The 22836-nt window shown below is 36.8% G+C and overlaps 2 protein-coding genes across 2 annotated transcripts in view; both read right to left on the bottom strand.

The window, feature by feature from the left end:
* Window positions 1–7731, bottom strand: part of pparg (peroxisome proliferator-activated receptor gamma) — a 51665-nt gene extending 43934 nt beyond the window's left edge. The window contains exon 1 of the mRNA XM_017704774.2: window positions 7438–7731. The gene's annotated coding sequence lies outside the window, so the exon portion shown is untranslated. The remainder of the gene's footprint in view (window positions 1–7437) is intronic.
* A 5135-nt stretch (window positions 7732–12866) lies between these two features.
* syn2b (synapsin IIb) overlaps window positions 12867–22836 on the bottom strand; it is a 128817-nt gene continuing 118847 nt past the window's right edge. The window contains exons 11-13 of the mRNA XM_017704771.2: window positions 21711–21777; window positions 15324–15936; window positions 12867–13856 (exon numbers count right to left, since the gene is read on the bottom strand). Coding sequence (XP_017560260.1) covers window positions 13727–13856; window positions 15324–15936; window positions 21711–21777 — 810 coding nt within the window. The 3' untranslated portion in view covers window positions 12867–13726. The remainder of the gene's footprint in view (window positions 13857–15323; window positions 15937–21710; window positions 21778–22836) is intronic.

Consider the following 22836-nt stretch of genomic DNA (forward strand, 5'->3'; position numbering starts at 1 on the left):
TCAGTACAGCTGTCTGGCTTTGCTATGTTTTCTCAAATTGAACAATTTAAATGACATTCCGCAGACGTTGGTTGCATGTATCTTTTAATGTTCTTACTTTGCACATTTTACATGTTCATCTTAATTTGCTGTTCTTCGCTGATTAGGCTTTTTGTGGTAGGCTCCAATACATAACACAAAAAGTCTGACTTTGGGTAAGCTAACACTAATATGTGGATGTAGTCCCAGACTTCCACAAAAAGACAAACGAATATCACAGATAAACAATCTCCAAACAAGAATAAATGAAAATAAATAAAGTAGACAAATACAAAAATAACAAGCCTGTTGTTTTCACACAGTTCTATGAAGCTTACAAAGCTCTGTGTTTGCTTTACTACTAATAAACAAAACTGTACAAAAGTCTGAGGCACATGAGAAAATCTGCTTCAAAACGATGTTTATGTGGAAACATTAATATTAGAAATAAATACAAATAATACAATAAACAGTGATTTTATTTATATGTCAATGTATTTGTTTAACCATTACCAAACTTCTCTTCATAACAGCCCAGTATTATTTAGTAACAACCCCTCGCTGGGATAATTGATCCTACATTATGTAAAATCAAATGTGCTCGTGAATTTGAACAAATACATGATTCCAGGACCAAACATGTAAAGTAATGTTATGTTTTACTGTATTTATTTGTATTTATTCTAATGCTATATGATGTTTTACTGGGGTAAAAAAAGCTAATTCACTGCTGAGAGTATGCTTAAACAATGTTCTTTGGAGCCTAAAACTTTTGCACAGCACTGTATTATCTTCAGTAATGCTCTGCAGAATCACACATTTGATGATTTGATTTTAAAAATAAAAAATGGGATATTTATGTGCTTTTTACAGATGTTATCCAGCAACTTATGCAGGTTCTACTAAATAAAACAAGCAAACAAGCAAGCAGACAGACGCCAGTGTAAAATTCACACTCATATCTGATAAAAGATAAGTTATGCAATCTAGTGAGAACGATGAAAGTTTTTTTCAAGGCACATCATAGCACGGTCACTTGCATGGACCCAAGCCTACCTCTTTAGCTGTACCCTTTAAACAGTAGGAGACAAATAAACAAATAAAAATGAACCCATATTCATTTGGCATGCACTGATACTTTGATCCAAAATTGTGCTGATCCAGCTGAAAAACTTGAAGCACGATGCTGCTTGGCTTTGCCATATTGCCAACCCCTACCTCTGAGACACCGTGCTCCTTGAATACTAATCCAATAGTCTGAAATTTTCAGTGATTTACCCTCTTAAAATCTCAGGTTTATTACATGGTAAGGCTTATTATTCAGTAACTACAGGGACATCAATGCAAATTAGATGAACTATTCTTAGGTTATATAGGTGTGTAATAAAACTTTGGGGCCACCAGTGGGCCCTGGCCATTTAAGGGGTCAATATGTCATTTAGGGCTGGGTGATATGACGATATAACTGGATAATGGGAAAGAGAACTGACAGAGAACTAGAGAGGACTATTTTAATTTGAAACATTTTCAAAAATTATATTAAATAATAAGTATACGCAGTGTTTCATTCACTTTTACTTTTAGAACTCTGGATTATTATGGGGCCTTTTAAAAACTGTTAGGCTACAATAGAGTAAATTCCTAACGGTCTTTGCCTAGGGTTTTCGTAGAGTGTGGTTTATCTGTGACCATCATGAATGACCGCACTAGAACAACAGAAAATGCCACATAAAGAATGTGGCAGTGCTTAGGAAATAACTCATTTAGAATGTATGTTAAGTTTCTCCAGAAGAGGGCACGATTAGCATGCAAATCACTATGAACCCACACCAGAAGGAGCGTGTCTCAATATCTATAACTATACTATAAAGATATAAACAGTACTATACTATAAAAAAGTAGGTGCATTACAGCTGAAAAAACCATCAAGAAACTGTCTACATTCTCCCACGCACAACTTCCTTCTTATGAACAACCTCTTACTGTTGTATTAAAGGCAATCTGTTGAATGTGGTGGTTCAAGGGTGAATTTTGTGTAAATAACATGGCATAAAAAGCACAAGATGTGCAGAGCAAGTATCACTTTAAAGATTCTGTCAGCTCATATGATCTCAACACCATGATAATGATTTTGGGGAAGCTGCTCCAAAGACCTTCTTAAAGGTCACTGTCTGTGACCCTGTTCTAGACAAAGCTATACAGTGTATTAATATTATTCCAATATAATATATTTTTTGTCATTGTTCAGACTACAAAGAACTTTTGTCTTTACACTTTTGAAATGGTATCCCATTGATCTTTTTATCATTCCTATATAATTAAGCAATTAATATGTAAATAAACTCATTCAGGGTGGTTTGGTGTGAAATGCTCTGTTCTAGAGAAACTTACAGAGTCAGAATTGTTCGCAGTGGTGGTGATAGGAACCAGACTTTCCCTTCTAAAAGCTCCCTCACAGAAAGTTATTACATGAAATGGCTATGAATGCACTGCCTGATGTCTGACACACGTTTTACGACAGTTTTAAGAAGATTTTGGGATAAAAAGTACGCTTTCAAATCCATTTATAGTTTTGGTATGACTGGAATTATTTATTGTATATGACTGGGGAAATATGCAGAGAAAAAAAAAATCATGATACTTTTTACATTTGAAAATAATCAGAGAACTGTATTCTGGCTAAAATGAGTGCAAACTTCACTGACTATTACTTTATTACACTTGTATTATATTTTACACCTGTACATCATAACCTAATGGACTGGCAATATGCCAATATTCATCATTATTGTGATAAATTACATCACAACAGACTTTTTTAAGCCTATCTTGGCCATTATGAGTACTTAAAGAACATCTGCATGTCTGCATCTGCATAAATATCTGCATGTTTCATTATAAAGACGGCACCATTAGTACGGTTTAACTACAGTGCACTGTATAAAAATCACTGTACTTATAATTTTGGATTGTATTTTTATTTAAGAAAATCTCTTGCAGTATAATTATGCTACATTTTTCTCATACGACCCCCACCTGAACCATAACCCCACCAAAACCCCTCAAGGGTGCTCATTTTTTAACAAGCCGAGAGACACATGCCCACACTGAGTGCATTTAAAGATTAAAAGAAAAAATGTCAGGTGCTGTCCTCAACTGACATGAGCGACTTGAGACGTGGTTAGTGTTCATTGCAGCAAAGATGGGTAAAAAAACGGGCCTGTTCACTAGGAGGCTTTGTAGTAGAATGTAGAGAAATCTGTGACCAAACAAGGGCAATGTCAACAGGGCTTCACTCATATCACTGCACTTTATATTTATGACAACAGAACAAAGTCCTTCACATCGTATGTTCATTATATAACAGCTCAGTCTCAGTCTTTTCACCCGGAACCACAGCGCACCCTCATAAACTCAATCATCAACTTGCACAAACACATTAGCGCCGCAGTTTTGACCTCTCAATTAATGCATATAGTACTGTGCAAATGTCAGACACCACCTTCTTGTTTATTTAATTTCCAGTTAAATCAGTCCTTAAGTAAAAAAAATGTTAGGAAAACATATATTTAAAAGAAATGTTATATTATCCAAAGATTTTATATTATTCAAACACCTCCAACACTTAAGTATCACATCTATCAGTCCCTGCTTTAATTTTCACACCCTACTGCTACTATCTACGTCTATCCTTCCAGATCTCTTTCTAATATGCATCTAAAATGACCAAAAGAGCTATTTCAGAGGAGAGATAGATATGATACTCCACTTGCGTAAGTGAGAGGAAAAAACTGGAAAAAGATCTACAGAGAAAATAGTGATCCTAACAACCACCTGCAAAAGCTGGTAGACACTAAAACTGCCTCCATCAGATAAACAGCACTTAAAACTTTCATCTTTGAGAGAGAGAAGAAAATCAAGCTGCTTCAGATTTGAAAACATCCACAGGTGTTTCTGTTCATCCTTCCACTGTGAGAAGATGACTCAGTGCTATGGGTCTGAAAGGATGTGTAGCTGTTAAGAAGCCTCACTGAGTCAGGCAAAATATAAGAATATGTGCACTAGAATGCAGAAACTGGACATCACTGGAAACTTATAATTGGAATTATCTGAAACTTGAGAAAAAACTAGATCTGTTTACAAGAAGCTTGGGCTAAGCATTATGACTATATTTTATCACAGTGACAAATTACATCACGGTACACTTTATGAGCCTATCGTGGATATTGTCAGGACTTTTAGAACATTATATGAATAATATTAAACTTGCAACTATGTGTGTGTATATATATATACATTTATACACTCACACACACACACACACACACACACACACACAATACATATTGATAATTAAATAATATTTTTGCCCAATATATCGCCCATCCCTACAAGAACAACAGATTTTCTTTAAAAAACAAATAAAGTCATGAAGTAAATAAAGCCAAAAGCTGGAGACGCTTAACACTGAAAAATTATATATTTAATTGTCAATGTTTCTAACAAATAAAAGAGTGGTCTCTGATTTCCACACTAAACTGTAATCACAGAGAGCCTGTTTCTAATATAAAAACAAAGCATAATAAGCTTTATGCACTGAATAAAATCCATCTTGGCAAAAGATAGAAAGTAAGAAAGAAAACAAGAGGAAACTTACGCAAAACTGACCACTGGTACATTACAAAATCTGCATCACAAAGTGCCTTGAATTGTTCATTTCCCAATTCAACATGCCGTCATAGGTGATTTAGTCATTTTCTTTTAATAGCTGTTCCACTTAGCTCTTATTTCTGAGTGTCACAAGACAGTGAGTGACTTTAGAACTTGAACTAAACTGCTGTGATTAGCGTGAAGTGTTCACTGCCCTTTAATATCAGCCTGGCATAATCAGATCACTGTATTATCAGAGAAAACATGATGGACGCACGCACACCCTACACATTCCTACTCAAACCAGCTTTACTACTGACCTGAATCAGCGTACCGCATCAGCCTTCTTGTCAGAGACCAGAATTTACTCCACTTTGGCCCAAAATGTACTTATAATAATAGTTCTGTAGGGTTGACCACCATAACCTTTAACCAAAACAGGGTCATGGATGATGACCTTTAAGAAGGCCTTTGAACCAGTTCCTTATAAACCTATTAAAAAACTATTAGGCAGATGTTTCAAAGTGATACTTGCTCTGCCCGTCCCACTCTTTATGTACAGTGGCACTTGCCGGAAATATCTGCTTGCTAGTAAGTATGGCGGACTAGAACGTTCATAAGCACATATAGGTTGTAGAAAAGCAAGTTATTCATGGTGGAAATGAAGATGTACATGGAAAAATGTTATTTCCAATACCTAGCGATGGGAAAGTTCCTTGTAAAAGTGTACTTGACTACGTTGACTATGTGTTCAGTGCTAGAGGAAAGTTGCCATAGCTTGTATTCATTATAACACCTCAATCTGTCAATCAGAAATAGCCAGCAATATTTCTGACATTTCGTGCCAAAACAATTTAACGTTCACCATAATCTACTTGAGCTGAAGAAGCCGTTTGGTCACTCTGTCACACTAATTCAGTGCAGTTTAACACAGATACACGTCCGTTAGCAGAGGTAGGTGAAAACTACTTAAGCAAAACTTGATGGACTTTTTGAAGTACTTTCCTCAGTATTTTCAAATGACTTGTACTTCTACTATAAGGCGAAGTTTACCAGTTACATTTTAATCATTAACATTTAGTGACTAATTCCATTTTTGGGGACTTTAATTTCATTCTCTTACACTGGGGACAACATTTACACTGCTGTGGTACAGATACACGCTTTAGCATTTCATTTTAGACCGAAAGGGTCCAACTTGGAGTGCAGCCTTTTCAAAATGCTTCTTCAAACGCTCTTTAGTAAATTCAACGGGGAAAACTGACCAAACCACTTAAACATATAAATGGTTCTCTATCATGGAAAACATGTATGTTTTTTTGTACAGCACCAAAAACCGTCATGATCACAACAGAACCTCTAAAACCAGTTTTTTTTAATTACAAATGATGAATGTTCCACTTTAGTTCTACAAGTTACTCAGTACTGACCTGCTACTTTTTCATGAAGGGGAATTCCACCATTTTTTTTCCAAAATGCATGCATAATTCAATCGCTGAAATGCATATGATGTTAAGTGGTTAACTGTACAGAAACGTATTGACTTACAGTGGTGGTGACAGGAACCAGGGGTCACCAAGTCTACAACACATATATAGCCATTTTATTTACCATCCAGAACCACCAGTGAACCTACATGTGCCTTCTGAGTTTTATATGGAATGTTAACCATGGCAAAAGAGTGATAAGCATGAAAAAAGGTGGTCTTTGGGGACTATTTTGCCTCAGACTAGCCTTACTGTATCATTCTAACGTGAATGGATTATTATAAACTACCTAAGACCAAAAGCTGTATTACAAAACTACTGCAAAACAATGTGTTGGGCATCAGGCAGCGTACTCACCCCCATTTCAGGTACTAACTCTCTGTGACAGAGCTTTTAGAGGTGGACGTCTGGTTCATTTCACCACCACTGTGCACAATTCTGACTCTGTAAGTTTCTCTAGAACATCTTAACTATTTGATTATGCAGAATTCTGAAAAAAAATCAGTGGAGTTATCCTTTAAGTTGTGTTTATGGTACTTGAACTTGAGTCACTATTTCACTGAGGCTAACTTGCTCTACACTTCTGCCTATTAGCATCATGATAACCAGCACTACATTACTTCTTTGAGGAGATAATCTTTCAAAAGCTGGAGGGAATTTCACTTCATCCATGTAAACAATTCTATACAGTGTAAAAATGTCCAGGCTAGCCTATGTGTCCTACTATAGATGATTTACTTGCAATCTCAGTCAGGGTTCGTAAACTGCTGAGTCACCCAGAAATGATTATCTATTATCTATGACGAGCAGACATTAATTTGGCTGCTGTTACTTTAGCGTGATGCAATAGTGTAGAGGAAAAAAACTACTTTAGACGACTTTTGTGAATATATGCTGCTTTCTAAGTGTGTGGAAAGGACTTACACTGTAAACACGGACATTTCCAGACGACAAAAGTTACTTTTTGCAGCAATAATGAGCATATGGGGAAGGAAAAAGGGGATAGTTTGACGAAGCTGAAGGTGTTATTCGAAATTTTCCGTTCCACCTTAAATGGAGAAGCAGTTACATTCTGGCGCCTCAGGTGCCATAATGCAACTGCTGAACCATTTAAGGTGGAACGGAGAAATTCGAATATGAAGCCAGTTTACCTGAGCGCACTCGAAGTTCAATGACAAGCAGAGCTATTCTGGCTCAAACAGAAGCTGCTGGGTCTTATTTACTACGGAAAAAACAAACACTTTTCCCCACCTACACCGCCAGACTTCACCACTCAACTCACCTGAACTCGTGTCTTGACCGTGGACACTTCTCGCTTGGTCGGCGGCTTGTGCTGACACAAAACTCTCTCCCGCGGTATTAGCCTTATAACACGACTTCTCTTGTGTGTCCGTGTTGACGGAAATATCTCAGCAAAGCGTCTTGAGGGGGAATCTGGCGAAAACGTCTCTGACAGTGACTGACTTGGTCTTCTCGCTGCTCACTCGTATTAGCTCTCACTGTGTGGGCCACTCACTGATGCTCAGCGCTTTCAAAGCTTTCCCCTCCCTTTTGGACAGAAGGAAAGGCCTGTCAGCTCCAGCACACTCAGCCAGGTCAGGATTGGTGAGCTTCACTGGTCCAATCACGGCTGCAACATGCGAATTTTTCACCTTTAAAGGGGAACACCACCAACTTTTCAAAATTCCTGCATAGCTTAACCTAGTCATTCAGAGTGGTCTGCTGGAAAGTTGTTCTTTAAAGGGAAATATACTGATTTTTTACAGTGGTGGTGATGGGAAGCAGTGGTTGTGATGTCTATAGCATAAATACAGCCATTTCATGTACAATGAAAAATCAGTTTTTTTAGATATTACACATATGTAATGCTATAGCTTTGAAAATGTAGGCCGAAACAAGGTTATTTAATTTAATATGTGCATCAACACCAAAGTTGCCCAAAGTAAGATCAAACTGAATGTAGGAAGAAAATTCAATGCATAACAAGCAATAGACCCAATAGGGCCCAATTCCTGCATTTCACTTAGCATTTTACTTTTCCTCCCTCTCTCTGCTGAGATCATTTTATAATGTATGTGTGGGTTTGTTTACCAAAAACAGTCACATGACCACTTCCTGGCCTCTCTGTAAACAGGCTGTTTTTGTTTCTGTCCCTTTAAGACCGATAAATGTAAATAAGCTGTGGTCTGATAAGCTGCTCTGTGCTATTGCTCTTGCAAAGTTTTAAAACTATATATAAAAATATAACCTTACAACTAAATGTGGACTTAAACAGTGGTAGGTTGATTAGGGTGAATAATGAATCTGTTGCTTTTTTATGACATCACAAAATGGGCAACTTCATTTCCATATATGGACTGCATGGGCTGGAGAGTGAACGGTACGTTTAACAATAATACAACAAACTGTTTTTTTAGACATAAAAGTGCAACTTTCTATGAAATGTCTGTGATATGAGCCTAAAGTAGGCTTGATTTTGAAGTACAATATAACAGACGGCTTATTAACTTACAAAAAGTTGAATGTAATCAACAATAACTAAGCTTAATCTGCACGCCCAGTCAAGAATCTGCATCACTGCTGAACGTCCCTGCAGAGAGTGGTGAAAGTTTAAAATGAAGCATATATGTTGGTATGTATTATATGATAAGTACCCTCTATATCTGTGGAATATGCAAGTCTCTGTGGGTCCTGTGCATCAGCGACCACAGCCGGTTCCTGACCACAGCATCTCTTGCAAAAGTATTCCTATATTTATAAACATACGTGCATAAACATATTTATAAACACATGTTGACCATTATGAGTATATGTGTAAAGCTGTACAAACTGATGCAGTGCATTTCTGAATAATGTGAGGCGTCAGGTATGACAAAATGGTCATTTTCAAACAAATAAACATGTTTTCTCTCTTTTATTTGCACAAAGACTCAACCCCTTAGCCACAAGCCTACCTGCTATGACTACTACACCACTGACTAAGTGTCTGTCATGGACCGAGGAGGTGGAACTACTGAAAGCCCACACAGCCAATGCCTGTAAATGTTTGCACATTGCACAGTGAATAAAGTATGTGTGTGTGTGTGTATATATATATATATATATATATATATATATATATATATATATATATATATATATATATATGAATGTATATATGCATGCACTTATATACACATATATGGTTATTAAATTATAATGTACTGATCAGAAACAGGGTTTTGTAACAGAGACAAAAATTAAAAGGTAATTTCACACATTTTAAAAAGTTTCTGCATAATTCAATCATTGAGATATAAACAGTCATTCAGAGTGGTTTGGTGAGAAATGCTCCGTTCTACAGAAACGCACCCAGTCAGAACTGTTCACAGTGGTGGTGATAGGAACCAGACATCTGAAACCTCTAAAGCTTCCCTCACACAAAGTTATTACACAAAATGATAATGAAACTGATAGTTATGATAGTTTTGAAAACAGTTTTAGTCTAAAAGGTACCATTTAAAACACACACAAAAACAGATTTGCTCAGATTTTTCAGACTTTACCATTTAACCATAATCAACCTTACACATAAAGCATGCTGGTACTTTTGTTTTGTAACTAAAATGGCACATTTTTGCCTTTGCGCCTGGTTCCTATCACCACCACTGTAAAGAAATCTGAGTCAGTAAGTTTCGCTACAATAAACCACTTCACACTCTGAATGACTGTTTATCTCAATAACTGAACTGTGCAGAAATTTTGAAAAATCGGTGGAATTCCCCTTTAAGTTCTGACTATGATTATGTAGGCGTACTACAACTCACAGTAGTGTATTGTGTGCACCTGTAAGGTAGGTGGTCCCTCATATGGAAATGATGTTTGGCGTTTCAGTACCAGCAAGTAGCTGTGAAAAATGATAGACAGTAAGAAAAGCTGTTAATATATTATATCTTTAAATATTAAAAAAAAATCAAATGTTTGTGAAAAACACTTATTGGTAACTAATAATCTACTTAGGTTCATTATACAGGCACTCACTATACATTAATATAAATTCATGAGTTATTAAATTAAATAAGCTAGATAATTATGCATGTCTGCTCGTGTTCTTCCTCATCTAATTTATACAGTTATGTGCAAAAGTTTGAACACCCCACAGTCAATTTCCATGTTTTATATATTTTGTGAAAATAACCAAACACATCTTCTACAGAGACACACTAAAATGTGACATATTTTACCGCACAAGCTCTATTCATTTGCTTAGTTAAATATAATCGAAAAAAAACTTTTGAACAGTTTACATTACATTTTTTCCGCCAATTTGTTAAATTCAGCATAAAAATGTGCATAAAATCTGAAATCTTTTAAAAACTCTTTTAAAAATATTTTTTGTTTTATGTTTTTACAATGTATTAAACTAACCTTTGCTAATGACTGTATGTTACTGAGAAAAGGAAATTAAAAACACAAAAATGTACAAATCAAACAAAGAAGCTGCTGGCATTCCCAGAACAACTAACTGACCAGCCCAGTGTGTTTGGAATTACTCGGATTGTGCGACCAGCTTCTAAGACTGAACTTTGGAGGTGTGTCTGCAGATTTCTTTAAAAAACTAAAAGCGAGTCTCCAGAAAAGAACGGAAGCTGGAATAAAAGCTGGGGATTGTGTGCGATTTTCATTTTTGCCTTTTTTAATGGTGCTGAAAAATGAATAACTTGCACTTCAAGGCCTTTTTTAAATTGAAAACCAAACTAGTGAAGGGAGCTCTCTGGCTTTCACACAGTACTGTGTCAGATGTAACTACAGGGGAACGTGTATCAGACATAGCTCACATCTTTGTTTACGTCTTTTTGTACGTGCTTAATTTTTTCTCCCTCACCCATGAGAGGTTTTTAGCTTCTGAGAAGTAGATTTATGCCACTTTGTGGTATCTTTGAGGTGAAGACCAGCACAAAGGGGAAAAAAGAATAGCAATAGCACACTTAAATGACATTTCTCACACTTAAAAGCAGGCGCATCGCAGACTGTATTTTCAGACTCTGCTTTCTCAGAGTCACACTTACAGCTTTAGTCTCTTGGGAAGCCTTTATTTGCCACAATATGCAGTCATGGCCAGGTCATTTAACTTTATTCCCCACAAACATTCACCTGTTTAACTAACCTGCATCTGTTATTCAGGTATCTATATTAGTATATGCAGACAATCATAATGCAAACACATGTACTAACAGAATCACTTGCACAGTTTGCCACATGTTAAATAAAGAGAATCTTAAATACTGTCTTCTTAGTGAAATGAGAGATGTACAGTTGTTTTGCATGCATAAATCACACAGTGCCCCCTGCTGGTAATGCACATTAATACTGCAGATTGTTCCGCTTCACATCCTGTATCACTTAAGGATGTTACTCAACTGCCTGCAAGAAACATGTCATACCCAGATCATTAGCCGAACAAATAAAAAAAACTTTCTTTAGGAACAAATGTAGTGTGTAGATAGAAGATACAAGAGCAACTACATCATAAATGTGCACCACTACATTTGGCCTTTGCTAATCCATTAATAGTCCTAATAATCTCAACTTAATCTACTGTAAATAATCAGAAACCTAATAAGCAACAAAACATGCTTTCACATAAGGAAGTTATACATATACAGCACTGTGCAAAAGTCTTAGGCAGTCAAGAGCATGTTTGAAGCTATTTATCCTGGCAGGAACTGTACTTTGCCTTTAATAAGCAAGATGACAGTTTTTGAAACATATGAGTCTGAATTGTTTTTGAAAGTTTTTGAAACATATGAGTCTGAATTGTTTTTGAAAGTTTTTGAAACATATGAGTCTGAATTGTTCAGGGTGGTGGTGATAGGAACCAGACACTGTTTTAAGATAGCTTTGAGAAGGTTTTGGCCTAAAACATGTTTTTAGAATAATATGTATTAGTTTTAAAAGGCATTCTTGGTAAGATAAGATACGAAACATTGTGAGGATAAAGAGTTTACAAGACACATGTTGGTTCACTGGTTATAGTAAATATATATATATTGTGTCTGCAAAATGCAAGAAAAGGAAAAACCTACTTTACTTTTAATGTAAGTCAATGGAACCAGACTTTTTTCATTCACTTTCCAAAGGGTTCTTATATTTGTTTGGCCATAATTCATTTCGACATATCTACATGACCATTTTCCATCCTCTCTTCATCCCTTAGAATTAGACAAGCTGTTTTGTTACTGGTATATGTAAATGAGCTCTGTTCTGATTGGCTGCCTCATTCAAATATTGTGCCTCATTCGAAAGCAGTCACAGCTGAAACTTTATAACTTTCTTGTGAGTGGGCGGGGCTAAACTGGTGTAGGATACATAGGTAGATCCATGTAGATGTGTTGGTTTTTGTAACATCACAGAAACAGTGAATACAAAAGGGGCCATTTTTACAGCTTAGTTTCCATATATGGAATGACGTGTATACTGTTTTAAACTGTAGCAATGTTTATATACTACATCAAACCTTCTTATTTTATTATAATAAAATATTGGTAACTGTATACAGAGCTTCCTGAACTTTGGAGTTTGCTTCATTTGTATTTTCCCTAATGTTTCTTTTTTTCATTACAAATATATGCACGTTGCCTGGAAAACCAGTTCATTTTCTCTGAAGACTTTTGCACAATACTGTCTGATACATGAACAACTACTGGACACACATTAAGCAACAACCACATCTAGTTCACCAGTAAATCAGTGGAATGAAGTGCCACATATTTATTGACACCTGTACAGAAATAAACACCTGTCGCCGGGTCATGCAAAGCAGTACTACTGTGAACCGAAGAAAACAGCAACGTGAACAACATGGCGCCAGAAAGAAATGAATTACAACTTAAACTCCTGAGATGCTGAACATACAATACAATACAATATGCAAGGATACTACATGGCACTCATGAATAACTCGACATGTCGATATGTGCCGGACCCAAGCCACACCACGGAACACCAGGCATTCCACAGAAACGCCACTACTGCATTGAGACTGACCAGTCCAAGCACTGCATACTGTAGGATTCTTGGAGAGGAAAGTGCTTGTAGAAAGGTCTCATCGAGGTAATGTTGAACTAATGTCTCGTCGGCTAATAGTTACAACAGATCAACTAGATACACACGGACGAGGGTCAACTACTCACAGATATTTGTCTTTGGGTAAATTAAACACTTCCACGATAAGGCTACAACATCAAGGGATAATGGACGATCTCAGCACACGTCAGGCTCTTTTTCTCTCGATTGCCGTTTCCTCTGAACCATGCATCTGAACGCGAATGCCCTCCTCCTCCTCTTCCTTCTCCTCTTCCTCTTCCAGATGGCAATGTTTCAGACCAGTGCAAATCACACAATGTAAATACCAACACCTTGCCGGGAACAATCACTGTACGTCACTCTCCACTTGCTTATTGACATTCAGACATTTACAGCAGAGTTGGGAGGAGGGTACAATGTATACAGCTACATAGAGTTAACCTCAGACCAGGACACACTTTCGTCAAATCAAGTCCATGGCCGACCTCGGAACCACAAACGGGTCGTTAGTCAGAGAAGAGGCTGGCAAAAGACTTCCGCAAGTTTCGGATGGTCTCCGCCTTGGCTTCATCCTCGTTGCTGGAGCGGAAGGTCTCGCCGAAGGCATTGAAGGCATTGGTCAGTGACTGGGATTTACTGGAAAAGAGGTACAAGTGTGAGAAAGATGTGAGGCAAACCACTGGACTCTTGCACAGTCTCATCAAATACCTTGTCCAGTGTTTTTCTTGAGTGCTTACTTATTTTTTCCCCTAATGTCCATTCATCTTGTTTGCATGGTTTTATGTCACGAAAACAAATTTATTTCCATATGACAATTTTCCATCATTATCACTTATTATTAAACTGTACCTTTAAAACTGGCCTTAGATGATGAACCTTTCATGTAACTTTAGTTGCTTGAAACCTTCTTGAAACTAACTTGCACTTGAGCTGCGTGATGTAAAGCATCCCGCAACTCACTTGAAACTCATCCGCAACTGTTGGAAGCGTCTCAACTTTCGTGCAGCAAGTCAGACAAAACACAGATAATGCATCACAAAATCACGTGGAATGACATACTTTTAAAACCTTGATTTCACCAGATCAGTCAGGGAAATTAAAACAGAAGATGGTTATTGGGCAATTGAAAAGGAGTCCAAGCTGAAAAGCTCCTTATAATTTCAGTGTGAGTGCTAAATATGTTGATACATAGTTAGGCACAAAAGTCTGAGACCTTACTGAACATCTGTAAGTAAGCAACAACATTTAGAATTTTGAAAAAAATCAAATGAAGAGAAGTTATGGAAATAAAATGAAGAAGAAATATTCAAGGTTTAGGATTCTATTCTCCTCCCTTGTCTCTGGTTTTCAGATGATTTGAAAAGATTCTACTTTTCACTCAAATTTTTATGCTGATGTAAAGAGTTTATATTGAATTAGAAGGGGATACAAAATAGAAGCATTTTCACCCCTCTATACTAATGTTTTGGCTTTGGTGACATCACAAAAAGAAAGACTTAAAAGTTTAGTATGTATTTATGCAGTTTAGTATGCATTTATGTGCTGCATAAGCTCACAGCTCATGTATGGAAACCTGGCTGCAAAAGCCAGTTTTATTTTTTTAATGCCATGTGTTAAAACTTCAAAAGTGTTTCTATTCTACAACAAACTCATTTATTCAAAGCTGCTCTATGTAGGATTTGGGGATTTGGAGACCTCTCTGGTGGAAAAGAGTAACTGCATGCAACATGTGGAAGAACATTGTGTAGCATGTGTTGTGCTTCAGACTCCTTCCCCGAGGGGATGAATCTGATGCTGGAAAGAGAATCTCTTAAATTAGTAAATTATTGGAAGCCAGTAAATTATGAGTATAATGCTGATTTTGTAGTTAAGACCTAAACATTGAGTCCGGTCTTCTTTTTGAGCCTGTGCGAGTTGTGAAATCCTAAGTCACAGTAGCACATGCGCACCATATTGTAGTGTTTTCTTTTCTGCTGACTCAGTAACGCTATTTCTTTCAATTTTAACAAAAAATACACATAATTCAGCTAGTGAGGAGAATTCTATGGGCCCATTAAAAGATGGCACAAGAGATCCCAAAGCAGTATATGAAGGAAACCTTACTTCAAGAAAGGGTGTGAAGACTTCTGCTGAGGTGCAGGCTGTTCCTCTACAGGAGCCTGAGCAGGGGCAGCAGATGGAGCTGGAGCTGAGGGCGTTGCTTCAGATGGAGCCGCTCTCTGAGCTGGAGCTTCGACCTGGGGTTGCTCTTTAGGCACAGGCTTGGGTTGGACCTGGGGTTTAGCTGGGGACTGGGCCTTGGTAGGAGACTGGGGCCTAGCAGGGGCTTTGGCAGGGGATTGTACCTGTGTGGGAGCCAAATCTGTCTGGGCCTGACCCTGATCTATGGCATCAGACTGGACCTTAGGGTGGGCCTTGGCTGGAGGTGGGGTCTGGGGTTTTGGTTGGATCTGAGGCTTGGAGTTTCGCCGCACTGGAGGTACAGGCTTTGGGGGAAGAGGCTTTGGAGGCTGGGGTTTGGGGGGCAGTTCCGTCGGCTTCCCTGGAGCTGGTGCAGGTGTTGCCTGACCTTGGGGCTTGGGCTGCTGTGTGGTGGGTGGAGGAGTTGGGGCGGGAGCTGCCTTTGGCACAGGTTCCGGGGCAGGAGCGCTAGGGGCAGGCTCAGATGGAGCTTCTTGACTCTTAGCTTGGGACTCTTGGGCTTTCACTGGGGCCCCTAGGTTTAGTACAAAAGAGACTCATCACATTACAACACTGCATTTCAATCCTAAGAAGAACATTTTAAATCCAGCACCAGTTGCTTTTGACGTTCTAATCAGACATGTAACAAAGAAGGCGCCCCCCAAGTCTGGCCAAAGTAAAGGTGAAAGGTTATCATTATGACAAACAAACCAGTGGGAAGCTCTCTGATTGATTCCACCAAGAGGTTGAAATGAAATCAGAAGGGAAGGTAGGACTTGAGATACAATCAAAGGAGAGGATGTGAGGAAAAGTTTCAGGATTACTTATAGAGATCACCATGCATGCAAAACAATAGCGCATAGGCAAGGAAAACACATGCTATATCTCAATGTGTGGAAAAATATGGACTTTTTTTTATTGTCCCATGATCTTTATCTGGTTTTAAACATAAATGAGAAAGATTTATGGTATAAATTCACCAAATGTGGTTTAAACATAGGAAATCATGCATAATTAAAATAAAGTGAATTCATGTCTTCTTATACAACGTAGGCCTGCTGAACTAAACTGAATCAATTATGTACATAACTAAACATAATCATACTCAACAACTATAATAATGTGGGTAACAAGTAACACAAGTAACAAGTAAAAAGGGCAGCAATTTGTAACAGCTGACATAAACCTACATAAACATTTATTTACACTTATTCCAGCATGTTCCATTGTCAATGTTGTTGTCATAACCTTAGTTTTAGCACTTATTGGAATAAACCTTTATAAATGTCTATATAGGTTTATATCAGTTGTCAAGAAAGGCTTATATAGTTGTTGTGAAGCCTTACAAATGCTGTCCTTCAGTAAAGTGTCTCCAATGTGGCTAACGTTACACTTCTGTCTCATGCCATGTGTCCATGATGGAAATCAAAAGGTTTTTTTTTTATTTTTTTTTTTAGTAAAACGACACCCAAACATAATGCATGTCTGAAGAGGTAGAAGAACACTGAAGGGTACCTACATAGAGACCCATACATAAGCATTGAGTAATGCCTTATAAAGCAATGCTTGAATATTTATGAACAGTTTGTGCCAGTAATTGCAAGATGCCATAAGATGTTTTAAGACATGACATTGCATTGACCTTTAATTGAAGCAATGGGCATTTGTTCTATTTCTAACACTGTTATGAAGAATTAATGAAACTTACCGGGGAGAACCCTAGCTAAGAACACTGTATATCATTTTAATGACAGATTCTAATGCCCTCAAACTTAATCATTTTCATACATATTTTCCCACAAAATGACTTAAATATCAATGTCAAAAGTAAAAGTTCTGGATATTTGTACTTTTGTACTACAGCTCAAGTAGGAATAGGCCTATATAGAACTGATAAATGACATTTTATACAACAGGCTGATTGGTTGAGAAGCCTTCTAACCATGCTGTTACTTCACCATAACATCACAGGTTTTTCACAAACACTGTATCAGTCTGCTGAGATGCCGTTGCTTAGCAACGACTTTGACAGCTGTAGGAGACGCTCAAGCCCTTTGAACGTTTTTACTTCTTACTTTGCGCAGAAACAGAAAATGGATGTTTTGAAGGTCACATTTGACAGACAGCCGATTTGGTCAGCCTCTGAACATCAACATTTCCTTCATAAACATCCGGTCATCTTGCGATTACTGCCATATGTTCATCATAAATATTGAAGTCTTTTTTTACAATACTTATGCATGTGTTATGAAGTCACTATGTAGGTAGCCTTCAAATAAAGTGTTCCCAAAGAACTTGAAAAAATGGAAACAAAACACAATACAGTAACACAGAAAATATAGGTCTTGCAAAGGGGAGCTTTATTACTTTGGACATGAGGGGGGAAAGACTATATAGATCTGTACCAGAGAGCCATCAAAACTCTATGTCCAAACACTCAACCCAAGTACTGGATTTAAAGAGATGGTAGCAGCAATCATATCGAAAAGTGAATTAAAGTTCTTATTAGTTTTTAACCCGCTATTGCATAATGTTGCCTCAGGGCAACTTTAATAGAATTCATCTCTTTTGTTAGCATTTATAGTAGCAGCAAATTGTGTAGTTATCCAGTTTTGTTTCAAACATTTAAAGGTTCTTATATCTTATACACACTGTGCATCATTTCTTTCCATTGTCACACAATGTTGCCTCACGGCAACGTATCCCAAAAATGGACCCCAGCACATATTATTTTTTACTGTTATGTTTTTGATTTGAACAATCGGATCCATTTTCTCCAAGAAATCTGAATCAGTTTTTCTAACGTTGCTCTCATAATGCATCCAATAAGGGGTTAAATGCAGCTTTAAGTAAGATTAATGATCATTCTTTTGGACCACAGAGCATCAGTATTAAACTCCCAGAAGATGGAACACAGGCTTTGTTTTCAGAGCTCTGAAAAGTAAATTCACAACAACATTGAAACCAAAATCTTATTCCTTGATTCATCTCTCCACTCTTTGGAAAAACATCATGCACAATGTCCTCAAAAGTAACATTTATCGCTTCTAAACATGCAACGTACAAAAAAACAAATACAGGAGAATCACATCTCTCCTGCAAATTTTAATACACAGTTTCACACCAGTTTATAGCTTTTTATAGCATTAAAAGTACACAAAAAAGTATAAATCAGAATAAACCAAAGAGTTTCCAAACCAAAGAAAGGTCTCTTTGTTATGGACTTTTCTTGTCTTTAGTCTTGATGTGTTTAGTCTTGATCTGAAACATGCACATGTGTTATCAGAAGTGTGAAGGATGTTTTTTTTACTGTCTGTATTATTATGTAACATCAAGGCCAAATTAATGCCACTGAGTCAAAACGTCTTCACATAAAACTGTTAAGAAATGGTGTCACTAAAAAAAAATAAAAATCAACAATATAAATAAACTGTATCACCGAAACACTTCACATATTAGGCTGCCTGAGAATCGAACTCACAACAGCACATTTTAAACAGTCATTACTGACAGTCCTTAACAGCGATTATTGAAATTCGTTATTGAAAATTCCAAACTCCAAAGTTTTGTACTCAAAAAATCCATCAAAAAAGTTTGATATTGCTTAAAAATGTCCACAGTATAAATGGAGATTCACAAGGGCTATTCAAACTACAGCAACCATGCATAAAATCCAAATCTAAACTCTTTATTGACTAATTGCCTGGAATGTAATTATCATCCACTTTAAAGGAATAGTAGTTCAGCAAAAAATCTAATTTACACAACAGGCAGCAACAGGCAGCATTTTTTCCTTCTTTGGTTTACACTTCAAAAATTGGTGTCTTGTCAAGTGAAATAATCTTAAAGCATTAAAGCGATAAATCTAACATTTCTCCTGTTGAGCTTGTTGAAAGCTTAACTTTAGACTATTTTACATATTTCTAGATATTTTACATGTTTTGAGTGATTTTATTTAGTACATTTATATCACTATATTGGCAGGTAATTTTGTTTGTTTTGACACACTTGAAACCAGCAACATTATCTGCCAGTAAAGAAAAGTTTACTTGATAAAATCACCTAAAATAAGTAAATATTTTTTGGAAAAAAAAAAAGCTGAATAACCTCTTAATCAGTGCACAGCCATCGCAACATGGTAAATATTAGATATATTGACTACATTTAAGATCTCACTTGACAAGGTACTATTTTCTGCAGTGTAGAAGCAACAGAAACCGGCTGGGTGACGTGTGTGAATGTGCAGAGGAGTTGTAATTTGTCAGAACATGTCTTGAGTCGTTGCCTGCAGCATTACAAGGTTTTGTTTACCACATTGACATATTTACAGAACATTAAGCAGGTTGAGAGAAGTTTTGGGGATGCATTTACAGAAAAGAAATTGGGTGACTATTGACTTCTAGTGTGTTAGCTACATTCGCTTTGTAGCTCCAGTTCTAAAGAAGCAAGATTTGGACACCAAGCATGCTTTGGCTGATGGACGACATCTGTGCTAAGCAGAAAACTATGTACAAAACTGTGTTTGGTTCTTCACCAAACTATTCCTTTAAATACTTTGGTCAAATTGGATTTATTTTTTGAACCTGATGGTGTTTAATAACCAAAAAGAGAACAGACGTATTTATAGAGCCTCTACTGGGATGTTTTCTTTACTTATTGGAGCAAAAACAAACAAACCAAAACCCCAAAAGCCTTCAGTCATAAAAAAAATCTTTAAGGCCACCTTAAAAACAAGTGCTAATCTCCTCAACGCTGCCTTGCAAGAGTCAATACTACCACCTGTTCTCACTCTTTAAACCAGATTCCCAAAAAACAACATTCTTTAAAAATCTCAATATTAAAAGTACAGACTGCACTTTAAAACATGACACTAAAGTGTTTCATGTACATTCTATTTGAAAACACATTAATGGACAATTCCCAGTATCTGCACATCACTCATGCAAAAGCTACATATAATACACCTGCTTAACAAACAATGCCCTATACGGTATTGTGTAAATCAGAGATCACCCTTTTGTTTAATTCATTTCCAGTCAAAACAACCATTAAATACAGTTATAAGTTATTCATGTGTCAGTTTCAAGAAAAAAGGAGAAAACACATAATTAACAGAAAATTCAGAAAAGTCTCACACTAAAACAACTAAATATGTTGTTTTTTCAGTACTTACTGTTTTCAGTACTACCTTTATTTTCGCTTCTTCTCAGGAGACTCAATTTCAAAGAATTCTCAAAGAAATCTACAGACACAGCTCCAAAGTTCAGTCTTACAAGCTGGTTTATCATTTTCTGAAGTACACCTGGACTCAGTGGTCAGTCCACTGTTCAGCTTCTTTGTTTGATGTATGTGTCTCATTTTCTCAGTGAGGCTTCTTGACAGCTACACATCCCTTCAGACCCATAGTGCTGAGTCGTCTTCTCACAGTGAAAGGATGGACAGAAACACCTGTGGATGTTTTCAGATCTGAAGCAGCTTGATTTTCTCCTCTCTCTCATAGATGAAAGCTTTAAGTGCTGTCTATCTGACGGGTACAGTTTTGATGTCTATAAGGTCTTCCAGGTGGTTGTTAGGAGGTCTTTCAGGTGGTTAATAGGAAACTCCTGTTTTTTCACTGTAATTAGTACTGTTTTCTATGTTGTCTTTAATTTGATCATTTTCTGGAGAACTTTTTTGGGAACTTCACTTATTTTCATTTGAGTTCCTTGTCCCTCATACAAGTGGACTGTCTTTTATCTAATCTCCTCAGAAACATCTCCTGAAAAATTAATAACTGATACTTTTGACTGGAAATTAAATAAATGAAAGGTGGTCTCTGACTTTAACACACCACTGTACATGTAGGTAAAAGTATTCGCACATACAAAAGTAACAAACTACTCAACTGTAAGTCGCTAGACAATGCCAATATATCAAAACAGACTAAAGAGTACCAAACGAGTACCACAATCCTTCAGATTACATTCAGCCACACGGGACAGAGCAGCACTGAACCTTGCATAGGCACAATTAGCGGTTTGTTTATGAGTAAACTGGCGACGGTAGCCTTAAAATAAGCACAGGTTACAAGACAACTAAGCAAGCCATGAAAAGCAAATAAAAAACATGGACAGTAGACTTGAACACTGCATAGGGACACAGTCAAGGCCAACCGACCCAATCACTACTCAATGACTAAAATCAGAAGGTTTTTTTTTCTCACTGCAGCTGAAACCTGTGTCTGGCCTTTCTGTGGATGAAATCATTTTGCCTGGACCTGTTTTGCTCCTACAGCAACTCCATTACAGTCGAGAATGTACTGTAAACAACCTTGAGGAGGGGCGCGCTGTGATGGAGCCCTGTTGGGGTCCGCCAGGCCTTCCTTTAAAGTCAAGCTCTGGGGAGACACAAACACACACACAGATACACACAGAATACACGATATACTGTGTTAATTCATTTGTTATCTCAAGTATCAACTTTGTTATCTTGAGATAAAAAGATAATTAACTTTTTATCTCAAGACAACAACTTATCTTAAGATAATAAGATAATTCACTCATTATCTCAGGATAACTTTTGTTATCTTGTGATAACAAGATAAAGAACTTATTATTATTATTAACTGCATTATTTTGTATCTTGAGATAAGATATCTAACTTGTTACTTCAAGATAACAACTTTTGTTATCTCAAGATAACAAGATAATTAACTTTTTATCTCAAGACAACAAATTTGTTATCTTAAGATCATAAGATGATTCACTCATTATGTCAAGATAACAACTTTTATGATCTCAAGATAACAAGATAATCAACTTGTTGTCTCCAGATAACAATCCAGAAAATTACAACTACTTTATGGACCCTCTGGACCATAGATTATCTATCAATAAATGTTAATGCAAAAAAATGATCAATAATATCAAAAACAGAGTTTATATTGAGAGAACACAAGTTTGGTTCTGGATATCTCAGAACTCCTTGCAATGGCCTCACACAGCATCACCAGCCCAACTGGTTTAATTGAACTAAATTGAGTAGCTAAACCAGGCATTGGATAATAACTACAGATTACACTGGGATTCCTTGAGGAGAGATTTGGAAATTAACATACATAAAATCACTACTTATTGCATTCATGTTATTGTTATTCATTCTATAATGAGTGTTTGAGCAAACGAAAGATTTATAAGTTTCATTTTCTCACAAGCTTAAGAACTTTCCGAAGTATTGTATATTTTTATGTATGTAGGTTAGAAAGCTAGTATGGTTTAGACAAAACAGAATTACACTGAATTCATTTTGTTTACCAACTAACCAGACTTTTTGCTGAATTTACATTTACATTTATGGCATTTTGCTGACGCTCTTATCCAGAGCAACTTACAATTTTAACATTTTACACAGGTAGGCCAAGGTGGTGTTAGGCGTCTTGCCCAAGGACCCTTATTGG

This window comes from Pygocentrus nattereri, chromosome 21 (assembly GCF_015220715.1).
Source record: "Pygocentrus nattereri isolate fPygNat1 chromosome 21, fPygNat1.pri, whole genome shotgun sequence".
NCBI classification, from domain to species: Eukaryota; Metazoa; Chordata; class Actinopteri; order Characiformes; family Serrasalmidae; genus Pygocentrus; species Pygocentrus nattereri.